This window comes from Phodopus roborovskii, unplaced genomic scaffold, assembly GCF_943737965.1.
Source record: "Phodopus roborovskii unplaced genomic scaffold, PHOROB, whole genome shotgun sequence".
Lineage (NCBI taxonomy): Eukaryota > Metazoa > Chordata > Mammalia > Rodentia > Cricetidae > Phodopus > Phodopus roborovskii.
The window spans coordinates 32,674,045-32,692,217 of NW_026126541.1; the positions used below are offsets into that span (position 1 = coordinate 32,674,045).

The window sequence follows — 18,173 nt, forward strand, 5'->3', positions numbered from 1 at the left end:
CAGTCTGGTATATACAAGTATTAAGTTACAGCCTTAGATGCAGTGACAGCTGCCCCCGAAGGAGAAAATGGAGCAAATCTGAGTGGTCCCTGTCTGCTTTCCTCCAGGGCTTGCCCCAAACTAAGGGCTTTCGTGGCACATCATCTGGATTCTCATTTTCAGAAAGCAGTTTATCTGTGCTGTGCCTGGGAATGTTCAAATGACTCTCCTAATTCCATCTGTTTAGACACATATTCAGACCAAGGGCCAAGCAAGGTATTTTAAACAGGAGCAGCTTCAAGCCTTATTTAATTTTTTTTTTTTTTTTTTTTTTTTTTTTGGTGGTGTTTTGTGTGGGTTTCTCTGTGTAGTTTTGGAGGCTGTCCTGGAACTAGCTCTTGTAGATCAGACTGCTCTCAAACTCACAGAAATCTGCCTACCTCTTCCTCCTGAGTGCTGGGCTTAAAGGCATGTGCCACCACCGCCCGGCAGCTTATTTCATTTCTAATGTCTTCATCCTTCAGAATATGAGTTCATTGCTGCCCAATGGTATGTTCAAACATTTCCAGACTGAGAACTCTATGCTGACTGGAGAGATGAGATGCTGTCACTCTGCACGGAACTGCTTGACCAAGGCCACGATGACCATGGTCTCTGAAGCCTTACGCATTGAGTTGTCAGAGCAACAAACAGAAGCTGCACACGGAAGCATTTTGCTTGTCATTCTTATCCCATCTTTAGTATCAGTCAAGGCCACGAGTTGTATGAAAAATATATAATTTAATTCCCAAATAATAACTTTCTCTTGTTCCTAAAATACATAGTCAAAAGAATCTGAAGCTAATATATTTTGTATCAGACAGAGAACATAACGTTCTGGAATGAAGGCAGAGCTGTTACCCTTGTATAAAAATCCACATTGTCCCAGAGAAGAGAAGGAGAAAGTGAGAGCAAGCATATAGGAAATCAGCAAAATGCTACAGGAGAAATCGCTCTCGCTTTGGATAACGTGACATCAGGGATATGTGGTTGGGCAACCTGTACTGTCTATCTCCCACAATTGTCCCCTGGGCAAAGGTGGTCTCACTCAGCTTAACAGAAGCGACACTCTGTCCAGTCAGGCAGGAGGGGCAAAAGACAAGTTGTAGGCTGATGTATTCCAGATTCCCATCATGAGGGAGAAGCTTCCAAGACGCCCTCTTACAGCCATACTGGAAAATGTTTCACTTTTCTGTAGTTTATCTTTCCTCCCCACCAAGGGGATGAGTGAAATTCACTTGGAATAGGCCACAGGACAGTTTTCCACTCTTCCATCCACAATTTGAGTTTATCTTAGATATTCAAATGCAGGCCAGAAGAAGTCACTTCATAGGTGTGGACAGTAACCGGCCACTCTGCAGAAACATCTTAGGCTTGGCTTGTACAGCATTGTGAAAAAATACTTTAATAAATACAGTTACTCCTCATTTACTACCCCCACCCCAACCCCTGGCATGGCCAAGAATACACTTGGGTATCATTCCATGGTCATGGGCTCTGAAGGTTCCAGAGCACCAGCTTGGCGGGAACTGTGTCGTCAGTCTCCGGTGGCTGCTGTCCACGGACCAGTGAGTCCTTCTGGGTAGCAGGGCCTCAGTCACTAAAGGCAAAGGTGGATTTTCTCAGCTGCCCTGTGACAACTGGGTTTCACATTTCCTGAAACTAGATCTGTGGAAGGAGTCCCTGAAATTAAAGACAGAGACCACAGAAGGATTAATTAGCTTTAAAAAGGGGGGGGGCTGGATTATGAACCAGAAAGATATTGGTCCTGGGGAATTTAGTAAATAAAAAGAGGATCTGGGATCCATTCACACTGCACATAAACACACACACACACACACACACACACACACACACACACACCAGCTACACTGTGTAGCCTGTAGCCTTGGGAATACCCTGGCACAAGGACAATAAGGTGCTGGGAGAGGTCAGCGTAAGGTTGGCTGGCTGGAGACCTGACTCCAGGTCCCTAATGCGCTATGGGGTCTCTGCTTCCTATCAGCAGCAGGTGAGCAAGCTGGATTTGTGGCACCCCAGTGACCCCAGTTGCCCAGGCAGAGGCCACGCTGGCCCCTTCTTACCTCTTTTGACTGTCAATTCTGAATATGGGCTTGTAGAGCTCTGGGATTTTCCGCTCAATCATGGGCCTCAAGCTGTCCCTCAGCTTGTTGTAGTTCTTCTTGAGCTCCTGCTGGTACTCCCGCTGCTCCGCAGTGATGAGACGCCTGTTCTTCTCCACAGCCTCACCACATCTGAGGAGGGGAAAGGAGGTAGTATGGCCTCAGTGCTTGCATTGTAGTGACTTGGAGGACAACAGTAGCATGTCAGTTCCTTGAGGAGCTCTGCTATGGTCTGCATCTAAAATGTTTCCTTGAGGCCTGCTGCCCAAGCACTGGTTATCAGCTGACAGGCTCTGTGGATGGGACTGGATCGTGGGGCTCTGAGCTCATCCGTGGACTCGTCCACCTACAGGGTCATACTCTGATGGGCAACGGGGAGAAATAGGAGGTAGCGCCTCAGTGAAGGGAGTGGGTGGGTCCTTGAAGGAATGACCTCGGGAGGATGTCTTGGTCTACAGCCTCATCATTCCCCTTTTCTTTGCTTTCTGGCTACTGTGAGATGAATGGCCTCCTCCAAAACATGCCCCATCCCCCCCCCATGCTGTTCTGACTTTTTGTAGGTCAAAGTAATAGACCCAGTTGTCTACAGACTGAAACTCCTGAAACTGTGAACTAAATATTTTTTTCTCACCATGATGTAAAGTTTACAACCACAACCTCTAATATGTTTGTGTGTGTGTGTAAATGTGTGATGAGCACATGCCTATGCTAGCACTCAGAGGTCAAAAGAGGACACTGGGTAGCCTCCTCCATCACTGTCCCTCTTATCCCTTTGAGGCAGGGTCTCTTCCTGAACCTGGGGCTTATGATTTCTGCCCTGGCATCAGAGTAAACTGTAGAGATAGCAATCCTCCAGTCTCCCCATATCCTTTCATTGCTGGGATTACGGGAAGGTGTGGGACCATGCCCTGCTTGTTCCATGGGTGCTGGGTTCTGAACTCAGGTGCTCTTACCCACTGAGCCACTAAGAGTGTTTCCAGACCATGTGGCCGAACCATCTTTCTAGCTCCCCAAATAAATTGGCATTTATTATTTCAAAATGTATTTTTATCTTATGTGTGTGAGTGTTTGCCTTCATGGGCCCATGGAGGTCAGAAGAAGTCATCAGATGCCCTGTGATTGTATTTAAGGATGGCGGTAAGCCACACATGGGTGCTGGGAACTGAACCTAAGTCCTCTGCAAAAGCAATAAGTGCTTTTAAGTCATTTCTCCAGCCCCAGTATTTATAATCTTTAATTTGGGTTTGTATGTGTGATATAGGTATACATGTATATGCAGGCACATGCCAGAGGAAGACATCAGGAATTTTCTGAGACAGGGTCTCTTACTGAACCTGGATCTAGGCTGATAGCTAGCAAACCACAGCCATCCTCCTGTCTGCCCACTCCTACATTGGAGTCACAGGTGCATGCACAGTGACATCTGCCTTTTTATGGGTACCAAGGATTTGAACTCCAGTCCTCATGCTTGCAAAACACGTTCTCTTCCCCACTGAGCTATCTCCCCAGCCCCAAGTCTTTGCAGGAATAAAACATCAGATAAGTGAGAGAAAACATGGAAAATATTGCAGTGTTAATGATGCTCTAGCGAGTTGGGGAGGAGAGGAGACAAGTGTGGCATTTGTCGGTCTGGGTTTTTGAGCCTCTCAGACATTCCCTCTTAGGAAAAGGCAGAGAGAAGACTTTGTTCTCATTTGGCAGCCATCTGAAGAGTTGCCAGGAGGTCAGGAGTGCTGACTGCTGCGGGCCAGGCTGCCAGGCTTCCTGACTGGGTCTGATCAGCTACAGCTGAGTCAGAAGCCACTGCTCTGGGGCAGGAGAAGCAACTACAGACTCAGTCAGGCAGGGCCATGCCCACAGAGCTGTCTTCACGGGAAGGGTGGCTTGGGCTCACCTTGGAGCTTTGGGTTGTCCACTAGCCTCCTGAGAAACTGAGAAGATAGAGCTCACTGAAACACAAGTTGGGGGGGGGCACCTGACTTCCTGTGGAGTCACATCTGCCTCCTGGAAGCAGAGAACACACCAGTGCAAAGCACTTGACACTCTTGTGTTTTCAGTTAGCAGCGACTTCCTCATTGGACTTGGAAGAGTAAGTCTTGGGAGAGGGAAGTTTCAGCCACTGCTTGTCTAGGGTAATTTACCTGTTCTAACACCCATTCTAATGCACAGTTTGATGGGGCCGCCTCTTCCGACAGCATGGGAAAGCTAACTACAGTTATGTCACTGTAGTGGCCGGCAGGGTTGTTTTACCTATGGCCTTCCTGCTTAGCACTTCACCTCTCCATCCTGATGGTACAAGTGTGTGCTGGATGAGGTGGTAAGAGGTCTTTATCAGCTGGTTCAGAATGGCTCTTTGAGCACATTTGTCTTTTTGAAAGAAGGAAGGCAAAAGAATCAAATGACAATGGCTTGGGGAGTTAAGGTTGGGGGGCTCTGAGGGAGAAGTTGAACAGGAGGCAAGCAAGTAGCTGAGACAGCTTCTACCCAAAGGCTGCTGCCCTCGCTGCAATAGCTCAAGGGCTCATCAGAAATGCAGAATCTGGAGCCAGGCATGGTAGCTCATACCTCAAATTCCAGTACCAACCAACCAACCAACCAACGAAACAAAGAAAAGTCAGCGTCTTGGGCCCTACTTCAAGCTTACTGAACCATAATCTGCATGTGGTAGATGCCAAGCAGAGGGAGGTAGGTGTGGGGAGTCCTGGAACCCATGACATCCTTAAGGCAGCGCAGCAGGCCAGGGGCAGGCAGGAAGGTGGGCCTACAGCCTGGTTTCCTAGGGCATTACTACTCAAGGCATTGCTATGCTGGCCTTGAGCTCGCTGTGTCCATCAGAGCTGACCCCAAACTCACAGCCATTCTCCTGCCTCAGCTTCCTGAGAACAGTGTTTTAAAAGGACATTGACTTAGAATAACTCTGTTTAAGCATCCTTTTAGGGAAACAGATGATCACCTGCCCTGCTTTCTGACTGCAGTTTCCAGAGGTCTGGAGCTAATCTGGAGAGCATGCCTGGTAGGGATTGGTTAGGGCACTTTTTCTATGTGGGGTCTTGGGGAGGACCCACCAACAGGACTGATCTAGCAGGGGGAGTTAAAAGTGCCTCTTCTCTCAGCAAATTTCCGGAAGAATCTGTGTGAATCCCACCCAGAGCCACTGCTTCTTCTGAGCCTGGCCTGCCCCAGCTGGACTCCCATGAGGCAGCAGGGCCGTGATCTAGCTGAGTCTTACAGCCATGCCACCCTGTTGAGAGTCATGGCTTCCTCACACTATCACCCTCTTCCTTCCACCTGAACATCTGAGAAAAATAGTAGGTGATATTTTTTCCATGAAGTCTATCCCAGACCACAACGGACCTGTCCTTTCTGATCTCCAGATTCCTGTATCTGGATCATTCTTAGAGTTCTCAGTACATACTGCACTGTATTGCTACTTAGCAATGCAATGGTATATTCTGTCATCAGGGGCAGAGGAATGGCCAGATTCTAATACCCAGAGCAGACAACACTTACTATATGCTCAAGGGCTCCACAAGTTTCAGCAAGGCCTGCCCACTGCCAACTCTGGAGGCCTGCAACCGTAATGAATTTTAAATGAAAAGATACAGTGAAAAAGACCTTCTAAATAATCATCCAAACATTTTTCTAGCCCATTGCTACAAAAATATCTAGTATTTAGCAGGGCACGATGGCACACACCTTTAATCCCAGCACTCCAGAGCCAGAGGCAGGAGGATCTCTGTAAGTCTAAGGATAACTGTTCAATATAGGGAGTTCCAGGTCAGTCAAGAGTATACAATAAGACACAGTCAGAAGGAGAGGAGGAGGGAGGGGAGAAGGGAGAAAGGACAAAACAAAAGCAAATAAACTATTGTGCAGCAAAGAAAATGGACCTTGTATGTAATTGCAGAATTGCTATCAGAAAGGAAACCCAACATTATAGATGCGATCTACAATATACATATCGTGTATATTGTATACAGCTATTTCCAAGCATCTGCGCTTCACTTCAGGCAGGAGTGTTCTCTGGACACAGCAAGGTTGTGGATTTCTCCAGAAAGCTTATGATAAAGGCAGTATCTTTAATTTCACCCAACAGAAGCATTCTAGTGGGTTTTCACTAAGTTTGGAGACCAACTTAGCTTCCTTTCTTCCTACTGCCTTACAAGACTATTTCTAGACTCAGATACTGCACCAAGGTTCTGGATGTAAAGGCAACTGGTACATATGCTTCTCTCTTATAAGCGAAGTGGTATTGTATTCATCATTCTTTTAGGGCCATTGGAGCTCTGAGATATCAATCTGTATTGCAGGGATCGCTTGGCTCTGCCCAAAGAGCCATTTTCTGTCTAGGCTGAACCAGCTGTCTTTGAAGCCAGCTGCACAGAAGTTGGTAGCTCACTGAGGCTGGCCTTGATGGGGACGTGTCTTCTTTGCAAAAGCCCAGCTTCAGGGCCTTCCCGTTGTTTATCCAATTGAGGCAGCATCTAGTTGTAGGTTTCTAAAGTAAGTCACTGTACAATTTGCTGAACCACATTATTAATGTGGTTAATAATACTATTACATGAAAACAATAATATTAATGCAAATAGCTTTGATTTAATTGTGTCAGTCACTACCAGCACAGACAGAATAAGAATGGCCAAGATCCAGAAGACCTTCTGCCACTCAGCTCTGCTGCCAACTGGCTGGCTGTGTGTGGCATTTCATCTCCCATCTCCAAACCTCCCAAGCCTCATGTGTAAAGTGAAGAAGATGATACCTGTCTTACAATACAATGGTGGAGCACAGTGCAATGGCAGCCACGAAGCATCCTGCACATGAAGTGCTAGTTTCTTAGTGGTAGTACAAGCATTGTTGCTCTATTTGTGTGTGTGTGTGTGTGCGTGTGTGTGTGTGTGTGTGTGTGTGTGTGTGTGTGTGTGTGTGTGCATGCAGGCACGCAAGCACATTACAAGCATCTGGCAGGGTTCTTAAACCAGAGTCTATGATCCCGTAGTTCTGAATGGTACCTGGGATACTTTTTTGTTTTTGTAGTGGTGGGGATGGCATCCATGGCCTCATGCATGTTGACAAACAGTCCATTGCTGAGCAGTGGCCCCCACACTGCCATGCCCCAGTGTCCACCACCCCCTTCTTACCGCATTATGAACTCCTTGAAGCATAACCTCAGCTTGTTGTGATGTCGATAGAGCTTTGGGTCAGCTGGAATTTCAGCCAAGAACACTTGGGCTACCTCCAGCGGTCCCTGATGGAGAAAGTGAAACATGATATAGATACTGGAATGAAAATTAAATTACTTGGGAGACAGAGAATGTTGGGAGGGCTCCTTAGTTTGAACATTTAATTCTGTAGCTTGTTTCATGAAAACAAAAAGCCTAGGGAGGTCTTGAATGTCTCAGGAAATTGATTCCTGGGGAGGACTCAGTTTGAAGAGAATACTGACTAGTCTAACCACATCTCCATCAAGTATTAACTGTACAACTTTCCCTTCATACAACCAGGTAATGTGACGTCAGCAAAGGCTAAGTACTGTGAGGGGCTCCTCTAATGCAAGGACTACCTCTATTTGTTCAATCACATGTGTTTATCTGGTAGTCCCGGTGGAAGAAACCATTTTGAGTAAGCCCCGGCTTAAGCCATAGAAATGTACAGGGCCTCAGTGGCCTATGGTTGTAAGAGTAAAAGCCTTCTGTTTTCTTTATAGCATTGGGACTCACAAAAGCAAAAGTGTCCTAATATTTTTCTAATCTTGGACATACAATAGTCTTTCTTCTGTCTGATGCCTCTGATCCCTTGGTGTTGAAGGGACTTAGAACTTGTGCAGGGGATCCTCAGATGGAGAAGGTGCTGGCCGGGAAGGACAACGGTTGGTAAGATTTGAGTGTGCTGGGGTAAAGAACCAACATCAAGGAGCCCACAGACAAAAAGTACTAACTAGGTTGTGTGTCTGTCCATCGCAGACAGGCTTGGTTCCATGCTTAACTCCCACAGGAAGAAACACAAGTCTTTTTTAGTTGGAGAACCCAGTCCCGGGTCAATCCTGGTTGGCAAGGTCCTGGCTATGTTGGGTATATCCGATAGCTAACCAAGGAAAGAGATGGTGTGGACCTTTTCTTCATATACACATTCGTAGATAAGTCCCAAGGCCTGCATATAGCACTGCCTATGCTGGACAAGAGTCTGGGTCACTCCAGTTCTGGGTCACCCCGCCAGATTTGGTCCATATCGGAGACTCTGAGAAAATGAACGACATTCCTTTGCTTGTGGACTGACTCATCAAGTCCTAAGGAGGATGTAGACCTCATGAACAAAAGAATAAGTGCCGGCCAAGCTGCATCAGGGAACCCCACTCACCTGGTTTACAGTGGCTCCCACAGAGCCTTGCAGTACCATCTGCAGCATCTTGGCATCAGGGGGCTCCTGGTGAGTGGCCACCGCTAACTGCAGGGTCTTCTTCTTCATATCTTCAATGGCAACTTCAATCGGAGTCAAAACGAACTGAACAGAAGACAATAGTATAGTGAAGTCATGGTCTCCCTCACAGTCCCTGGCAAATGTGGAATGCTGGCAGGCAGGCTGCCTGGATTTGAAGAAGCATCTAAGGGAGGACTTCTGGGGTACTTTGGAATAATCTGAACAGGTGATGAAGAGAGATGGGCTTGACGTTTCTTGAGCCCCTACATGTTCAGTATCATATATGTGTTTCTCCTTTAAACAACATCCTGTCCTTCCCACTCTATAGTAAGGGGTGGGGGATTCATAAGATCAAGTAAGTAACAAAATGTATTAAGTGTTAGGGTACAAATTTGGTCACAATTATGCCTACACTCAAAAGCCCATGTTCTTTCTTTATGGTTAGGTTTCTTTCCTATTATTGAAAGAGGTACTCAAGTTACAAGGGGGAAACCACAGCAACCAAGATTTTCTTTATCATCATCGCATAGGATTTTGACATCATCTGTCCCCTTTCCACCTCACCCGGGGGTGACACCTGGGGTTTTCTTCGGGATCTATCAAGTTGCTAAATTCTTGGGGTAGGGGACTTCCTGAATGTGATGGGTCAAATACTGTGTTTCCCCAAATTCACATGCTAAAGTCTTAGCCTCCAGGAGCTCAGAAGATAGCCTTATTTGTAGGTAATAAAGTTAAAGTGAGTTTATTAGGGTGGTCCTGATTCATATAATTGGTGTCCTTAAGAGATGAGGAAGTAAACACAAGTGTGTGTGTATAAGACAAATGAAGTGAACTGATAGTAGGGGAAGATGTCCTTTGACAAGCCCAAAGGACAGGCCTGGGACAGATCCTCCCTCAGCTTCCACAAGGAAACAACCAGCTAACCCCCCTGAATTGGAACTTCCCTGCCTCTAAAACTATGGAGACAGTACATTTCTGTTCTTTAAGCCACCCAGTCAGTGGCACACTGCTACCCAGCCCAAGCAATAGAAACCACAGAGTAGTTCTAGGGAACTGCATATAGCTGTAAGGATATTTTTACAATGTATCTCTGAATTGTGTCTTACTGTTCAAAAGTTCAAAGCAGTAAGAACCACACTGGATGTCTCTGACAGTCTCCTGGGCAGGCTTCTCTACACTCTGTGAAAGTTCCTCCCGGAGGAAGCTACATCACTCAGTGGTGGTCTATATGGCTCCTCTCCAGCCAGTTCAGCCTGTGCAGCTCCTGCCCCATGAATTGCAAGCCCTCTACTTGCTCACTGACTTGATTAGGCCTGTTACACTTGTTATTTTAATGAATAACATATAAACTGATGAACTAAGGGTGTGGAAAGAAAGGGTTGTTTCTATGAAGATCAAGCGGAATGCTTGGGCAAGATGTCATGAAAGAGAGTTGCTATAAAAATTCCTGTCATATTAAGTATGCACAAGACAACTGTAAAAGGCTTTGGGGGCTAGGCTCATCAGGATCCAGAAGCCATCCTCTCTTACGTCAGTTAACAAGCATTTGTACAGCTTCGTTCTGCATCGCGGAAAGCAAACTGAAAACTGGGTGTGGTTTCTATAAGAAAGACAATGCTGTTGTGACCAGTCAAGCCATGAAGTAGAGGAGGCTATAGTCTAGTATAAAGAAGTGGTATGCGAATTAGCAGGTAAAGATTTAAAGGAAATATGAAATGTTTGTGATGGATTCTCTTAGAATGGCTTAAAGAATTCCAAAATATGTAAGGTCTTCCTTGCCAATATTTTTTATTAAGAAGTTGAGCCAAATACTTTGGGCACAGCCACAGGAAGAATCTGGAGCCAGAAGTCAGGTTGCTGTGCCTGCCTCATCTGTGCCCCACCCACGCAGAGCACCAGCTCAGAGGGGCTGCTTGTCTGTGGTTCTCTCTCTGGTAATTTAGACTGCTACATTGCCTGAAACACCTACAGGCCTTTAGGTACATACCTTTCTGTTTTTCAAAAAGAAGGCTGGGGTGTATTGTGCAGTGTTCACCTAGCAAGCATGAGGCCCTGAATTTAGCATCTAATACTAGAGAAAAACACTGTACAGAATATTTAAAACTTAAACATAGTTATTCATCTCCCCATGGAGAGTTGGTTCTGGGAACAACTGTCTCCAATCACACTGGAATCTGAGGATGCTCATGGTTTTGAACATGAAGCATACCCACAGCATCACACACTGGGGGCCTGGTTTCTATCAGAAACCTCCTACACAGCCAGTGGGGGAAAGCTCTTGATAAATTAATGTCGGGGCTATGATATGAAGTGTAGGACAGACTTGGCTGGGTGGTGTGGGTCCATGGGAGAATACCCTTGAGGTTGATGTCTTTCCTTGGTCCCTCTCTGAAGCCTCGCTGTCTGCTTCTTGGTCACTATGATGTGTACTGAATGGCTCTGCCATGCCTTCACCATGATGTATGTGACTTTGAAAACTGTGAGTTACAGTAAAACTTCCCCTAAGTTGCTTCCACCAGTCATTTGGTCACAGCAGTGGAAAACACTCCACAATTGAGTGAAAAACCCTTCACAGCCAATAGGCTGCAAAGGCTGTGTAGACAGTTGCTTTGCCATATTCCTTAAGAGGAAAATGACAAGGATAAAAGTTCATACAAATTTTTTATAGATATAAACTTTCCCTTGAAAATGCTAATTCATGATTGGTTGACTCCATGGTTAATAGTGTAGACAGGTTATATAAGTTTATAACTAAAACAAAAAGAGATTACACTCTAATTAAATATGTGACTATACTATACAAAGAGTTTGCTATATTATATATAAGTATATAAAAACATATATAATATATCATATAAATACACCACATAATTTATTAACATATAGAAATATGTTATATACCATAAATATATATCATATTTAAGTTATTTTATGCATTTAAATATATTATATGTAATATATAAATAGCATAAATACATAAAGTATTTAAATATGTAGTATATATGTAATATTACATATATTATGCACAAAATATAAAACTAATCTATATTAAAGAGTTAAACATTTAACATGAAGTACTGTTTGAAAGTTGTAACTAATTGAATGGGATTTATTGGCCCCATGAGAGTGAGAGAATAGCTTTCAAGGGCATCTTTGCACATGTTAGATAGATGCCCTACCACTGAACTACATATCCATCCCTTAGTTTATTCAGACAAGATCTTGGTACATAGTTTAGGTTGCCTTAGACTTGCTCTGCAATCCAGGATGCTATCTAGATCAAGTGGCTCCTATCCCAGTCTCTGTAATATTGGGATTATAAGCATGTACTCCCAAGCTTGGCACATGCATGTTGGGTCTCACTATGTAAGTCCTGGTAGTCTTGGAACTTGTTACAGATGTAAGGCTGGCCTTGAACTCACAGCTATCCACCTGCTCTTATTGCCTACTCCTTCAGACGTGGCCACCCCCCTCAGGGTGCATTACCTCCTCCTTCTGGATGACTTGGATTCTGGTCTTGATGTAGGGGAAGGCATGCATGGTGGTGAGCACCGTGTTCCTGCGATACTGTTCGTGCAGCTCTCCCCGAGGCCGCCCCTCCAGGGTGAAGGGGGTGGTGTACATGAACCTCCGAAGGTTGAAATTCTTCTCGAAGTAGGTCACCCTGTCTTTCATCTCATACTCATCAAAATAGGGCTCCACAAAAGTGATCTGTATGTAGGCCTGGAGGAAGAAGTGAGAAGAAATGAGCCATTCAGCCAAGGAGATACATGGAGGCTTGGAAGGGCATGCCGGGGCAGAGCACAACACTCCTTTCCAGACTGGAAAAGCACCAGTGCCTCAGGCCAGAATTCAGAATCTGCCCTTTCTCCTCTCCACCTCAGGCAAACAAAGGCCTTTGACACTACAGAAAGGGGTGTGCCGTGTTCGGGGAAGAGGTCTACCAGCTGCCCACCCTAGCACAGCAAAGGTATTCCACCGCTGCTCCAGGAAGGCAATTCTTCCTTACTGAGTTGCCATGATGAGGCCCTGCTAATTATGTAGTGCAAATGCTTACACTGAAAAAGCACATAGTACCAAGTGTTTGTTAGGATGGAGCGCTGTAATGTTCAAAGGGGCCCTGGGGGTGCAGAATGTATGGCTACTCTATGAGCCAAAGCTCCTCATGCAGCTAAATGACACCACCAAAGAACCCCACTCCATGTATGTACACAAGTGTTTGTGTGGGACTTTTCTTGGGTTGGATGCACTTATGCCTTCTTGAGTCAGAGCAGCTGTGACCACCCACATGCAGGAATATGGTAGGCTACTGAAGCCCCTTCCTCCCTACATCCACTACCCGCCTTGTGTTTGCTACTCTCCTTCCTAAAGACAAGGCTGCAAACAGCTGCCGAGAGGAGTTTTCTTGGTAGAGTAGCTGCCCATGGACTGCACAGAGGGTTTCCTGGGGGTACAGCTGACTCTGAGTACCCAGGCTCCACTAAATAACACCAATAAACACACTGCTTCGCCAAGTTAGACTTGATCAGACCCCTTTCTTTAATCTCTTGTTGCCCTCACTATATGAGGTGAATAGAAATAGACATGTCACATGTCATCAAGAAAATGAAAAGTAATAATCGGCTCAAATTAGAGCAACACTGTTGATAATAAACAGCAAGGAACTGCCCAAGTGTCCCTCCAGTGGAGATAATAAGCAAGTATGGTACTTCAACACAATGCCTGCTAATCCGCATGAATAGGTGGGAACTGGTTCAACACGGTGAGGTGAATCTTAGGTGGGTATGCTGAGTAAAAGAAGGCAGCTGCAAAGGCATGCATGCTCCCACATATATCTGTCATGCCCGTGCTCCAGAAAGGCAAATCTACACAGATTTGGGGAATACAGCTCAGTGACCACTAAGAGCTAAAAACAGAGTGGTAACAAAAAAGCCTGGGAAACATTTCAGAGTGACAGGATGGTTTTGTACCTTGACTGGCAAGGTAATGGTTATGTGTGTGTCAAAATGCATTAAACTACACACTAGCCAGGCAGTGGTGGCCGAAGCTTTTAATCCAAGCACTTGGGGGACAGAGGCAGGCAGATCAAGGACCTCTGTGAGTTCCAGGCCAGCCCTGGTCAACAGAGCTAGTTCCAGAACAGCCATGGCTACACAGAAAAACCCTGTCTGGGAAAAACAAAAGCAAAACAAAAAAACCAAAACCAAAATTGAAAAAAAAAAAAACCCCACACACCAGTAAATCTCACACACACACACACACACACACACACACACACACACACACACACGCACGCACGCACGGTAGAAGAGTGTGCTTGTTGTTAATGAAGAAGAGTTCTTTAAAAACACAAGAAAGAATGGAAATGAGCAGTGAACACAGGCTGAGACACCCACCCAGAGAGGAAGAAGGGTGGGTGACTGACCTCACACTGTAAATCATGCTTTAGAATAATGAAATCTTGGAGTGACTCTGGGTTAGGAGTCTTACTCCAAGCTCACAATCTACCCTGGGAATTTTAAAAGAGGGGAAAGGCCCTGTCATTTGGGCTATGCTTGGATCACTGTGGGCACACAGCCAGTCCTATCTTCCAAGGACTCCAAACATTCCTTCAATGCTTACCATAATGATTGCTTTCAGGCCTCATCTGGGGAATGTCTGTCAAATGAGCGAGTGTTGTGACAAAGGTAGAAAAACTTGTATTTGGCGAATTCCTCCCCATCAGTATCATCTTTGTGGAATCCTGAAGACAGAACTCAGGGACCCTCATGGAGAGGGCATAGGAACCGCCCTTCCTCCTGACCTTGCACTCTGTGTATCCATTTTTTGTACGGCTGCAATCAGAACTATGGTACTGTTTTCAGTCCTTGAGCTCATCCTGGTGAATTATCTAACCCAAGGGTGTCATGAGAACTCCTCAACTTGTAGCCAGCTGCAAGTATGGGTGGTGTCAGACATATATATGGGAGCCCCACTTGAGGCTCATGTTTCAAACAAGGGCGGTCTTGAACTGGTAAAGTCCCATGCTACATGTGAGCTGTCTCCATCAGAATTGCACAGCTTTATCAGGTGAGATGGGAAACACCTCGATGTAGAAGTGAGAGAAAGGAAGCTTATACCCTTGACCCTTCCTCCACTACCGTGGCAATCCTGCACAGGGCTAGAAGGAATGCCTGAAACCTAAAGAATGACACCACCAAACGCTGTCTGTCAGAAGCTGCTGTACGTTTTTAGATGCATGCACGCACGCACAATTTATGTCTATGTGTTTGCATATGTCACAACTGTGCATGCATCCTTGGAGGACAGAAGGGGGAGTTGGATGCCATGCACCTGGAGTTATGTCTATTGGGAACCCCTGATGTGGATTCTGGGAACCAATCTTGATTCCTTAGGAAGAGCAGGAAGCACTCCTAACTGATGAACCATCTCTCCAGGCCCCAGAAGTTAAGTTGAAAGTTTGAACATCTTATAGAAATGCACTAATGAGCCAGAATGATTATGAGCAATGTGCGTTGGGTATCAGACCTCATGGGGAGCAGTGGCTCTGCCATTAGAATAATCTTAGAAAGTTGTTCAACCTTCCTAAGCCTCCATTTTTTTTTTTTTAATCTATAAAATAGAAACAACCAAACATATTCCTAAGGGCTGCTGGAGGATGGCAGGAAACGACTTAAACATACAGCTGGTGGTGTCTAATAAATAACAGCTGTAGACAGAGTTTCTGGGGCTGAAGGGCTGTGGGACCAGGTGGGACAGAAACACAGAAACTTCATCTACAAACAGCTCCTATTATGATTCTTTTTGAATATACTTTTTGTTCTATTTGTTTTTTTGAGACAGGGTTCTCTGTGTAGCCCTGGCTATCCTAGAACTCATTCTATAGAATATGATGGGCTTGAACTCAACAGAGATCTGCTTGCCTCTGCCTTCCCAGTGCTGAATTAAAGGCATGCACCCTACCACTGACCAGCTGGACCACTGACCAGCTGAACTTTTTTTAAAAAATTTATTTATTTTACATCCTGACCACAGTCTGAGTATGGTTTTTTTTTTTTTTTTAAAGACTTGATCAATCAGTAATTGAACCCTGAAGTATGTGCGGGGGATGCTTGTTTGCTGGCTGGTGTGTTGGTACATGCCCAGAAAATCCTACCACTAGGGATGTTGAGGCAGTACAATATTGAATTCAAGGCCAGCCTGAGCTTCAAGAACCTGGGTCAAAAAAAAAAAAAAAAAAAAAAAAAATCAACAGGCTGAGGAGATGGTTCAGTGGGTAAAGTGTTTGCTGGATAAGCGTAAGAACCTGAGATCAGGTCCCCGGCACCCACACAAAAAGCCAAGTGCGGCACTGTATCGGGCATGTGCACCCCCAGGACTCAGGGTCGGGGAAGGTGGTAGGCACAGGTAGATCCTGGCATTTAAAGGACAAACAGGGAACTCCACGTAGAAAATATAAGGTGGTACATGGTAGAGAGAGGCACTCGATGCTAACCTCTAGCTTCTACATATGGGTGTGTATGGGAGAGTGTACCCGCATACATATGTGCATATACCCTGCTCATACATACACACACATGCCCAAGACAAAACATGGTTGCATTTGAAGGACTGGGACATTCCAGACACAGAAGGTCACTTTGCACTTTCAGGGTAGAGTCTGGAGGCAGTTTTTAATATATTTTCTCCATACCTTGTTAGGATCCAACTTGGTTTTATCCACGGGGGTGGAGTCTTTTATCACTTCCACAAACTCTGCACCAAAACACTGGCCATAAAATCCCTGGGGAAGAGAGGCCAAGGGTGTATAAATTCATTTGGAAAGCATGCAACTCTTTGGAGCAAGTACAAGGCAGGATCTGTTGATTATTGATGGTCCCCCTGAGCTATGAAGCAACCTTAAGCACTTCCTGAGACAGAAATAAAAGTATAAGATGTTCAGCACACTCAAGTACCTAAGCCTCCCCACAATACAGATGCATGGTCTCAAATTCAGCCAACATCATCGTATTTCTAGAGGCAGTTTCATGGGTAGGCACTATTTACTTCTAAAGCCACAGTGCACAAGCAGAGGACATGGTTTTAGGAAGTTAAGAGCCTGGTCAATGACTAGTTTTCCTTGTCATGAGATGAAAGATTTTTGGCAACTGCCCAGCCTGACTAGGCCACAGCTTCTCGGAATTGAGTCCTCTTATTGGGCAGTGACTTTTGAAGCTTTACAATTATAAGAAAAGACACAGTCAAAATAAGAGCACAGCAATATAACCAGGTTAAATGTCATCTCTTCTCAGGATGCTGGTCTCTCAGGCCACGAAAGGGCTCTTATTTGTTCCTCCCAATTTCTGCTTCTGCTTTCCTGGCTTTTCTCTATGCTGTTTCTTTTTGCTCTGTCCCTTGAGAAGCTGCTACTCTTTTCTGTTTCATAGTGTCGAAGGTTGAAGCTAGGGCTGGCTGTAGTCACTTTCCAATTGCTTTATATCTGAGTGGAAGGTGTATTTAGAGACATTTAAGGACAGCTTCACCATTGAGGGTGAAAGGAAGGATTCTGGAATTTGGTCAGACTGCTTTGAAATCAAGATGAAAATCTTCATGTCAAAAAGCACCATGGCCACTGCCTGCTGGCACACATTGGTAATGAGTGGAAGGCGCTATAAGTAAGCATGGACGCTGACTGGATTTTATGCAGTCTTGAAAATCACTATCCAAGACTTAAATTTGAAACTTTGTAAAACAGAGGCTTCAAGAGAAAAATGTGCAACTCTTACAATATTCACAATCTTGCCTACTACCTTCATACTACAAATGCAATGTAGAAATGTATATGGAGGTCAGCAATGAGCACATTTTTAAAAAATGACATATCCTACCTTGTTTGGGGGGGGATGTACAAGGTCAAGCACACAGCATCACTTTCTCACCTCTAGTCTATGTGAGATCTCAGGAAGCTTTGTAATTGCAGGTTCCTTGTACACAAATTCCTGCTCATCCAAATCCCCAAATTTGGATCCATAGAAACCAACTCGGAAGTAAGTTCCAAACATCCTCTTATGGTCCTGTTACAGAGGAAAGGGAAAGTTGCTTCAGCTGTACCATTACTGGTGATCCACTTGGCAAAAGGATTCATCATTGGACACTTGGCAAAAGGATTCATCATTGGACAAAGACATTTTATCCCCATGCTGACATGAAGAAGAACCCCTCTGTTAAGCAGATTTAATATACTTACATAATAACCCCCAGCAATGATTACAAAAGATATCCCATGGAAACTCCTGGGGCTTCATTTAACTGAATTTTAAAAATTCTCACATTTCCTAGCTATAAAGCAACTCAACCTGCCATATTGTTTTTCCCAGACCTTCCTTGTTTGATTCAGAGTTATAGCTTCCTTGAGCTCAAGGGAAATCTATAGACACCAGCTAACAGAACCTACAGACCAGGCTCATCCCCAGCTACCTTGTTGATGATGTTGTCGAAGGCCTTCTGCAGTTTGTCGTGAGTAGAGGTCAGCTTCCGGAAGTCTCTATGTGCTTCCAGGATGGGGATGACTAGCTTGTAGACTTCATTAACGGTCTCATACAAGCCTCCCTGGGAAAGAGGAGATTATTTAGCACGCTG

At 45.0% G+C, this 18,173-nt stretch overlaps 1 protein-coding gene across 1 annotated transcript in view; it reads right to left on the reverse strand.

Moving 5' to 3' along the window:
* Positions 1-739: 739 nt before the first annotated feature.
* The window catches only part of Dock8 (dedicator of cytokinesis 8), a 205,534-nt gene continuing 188,100 nt past the window's right edge, over positions 740-18,173 (reverse strand). Inside the window, exons 41-48 of the mRNA XM_051200107.1 lie at positions 18,012-18,143; positions 17,474-17,608; positions 16,249-16,338; positions 12,042-12,278; positions 8,496-8,639; positions 7,280-7,386; positions 2,103-2,273; positions 740-1,701 (exon numbers count right to left, since the gene is read on the reverse strand). Coding sequence (XP_051056064.1) covers positions 1,641-1,701; positions 2,103-2,273; positions 7,280-7,386; positions 8,496-8,639; positions 12,042-12,278; positions 16,249-16,338; positions 17,474-17,608; positions 18,012-18,143 — 1,077 coding nt within the window. The 3' untranslated portion in view covers positions 740-1,640. The remainder of the gene's footprint in view (positions 1,702-2,102; positions 2,274-7,279; positions 7,387-8,495; positions 8,640-12,041; positions 12,279-16,248; positions 16,339-17,473; positions 17,609-18,011; positions 18,144-18,173) is intronic.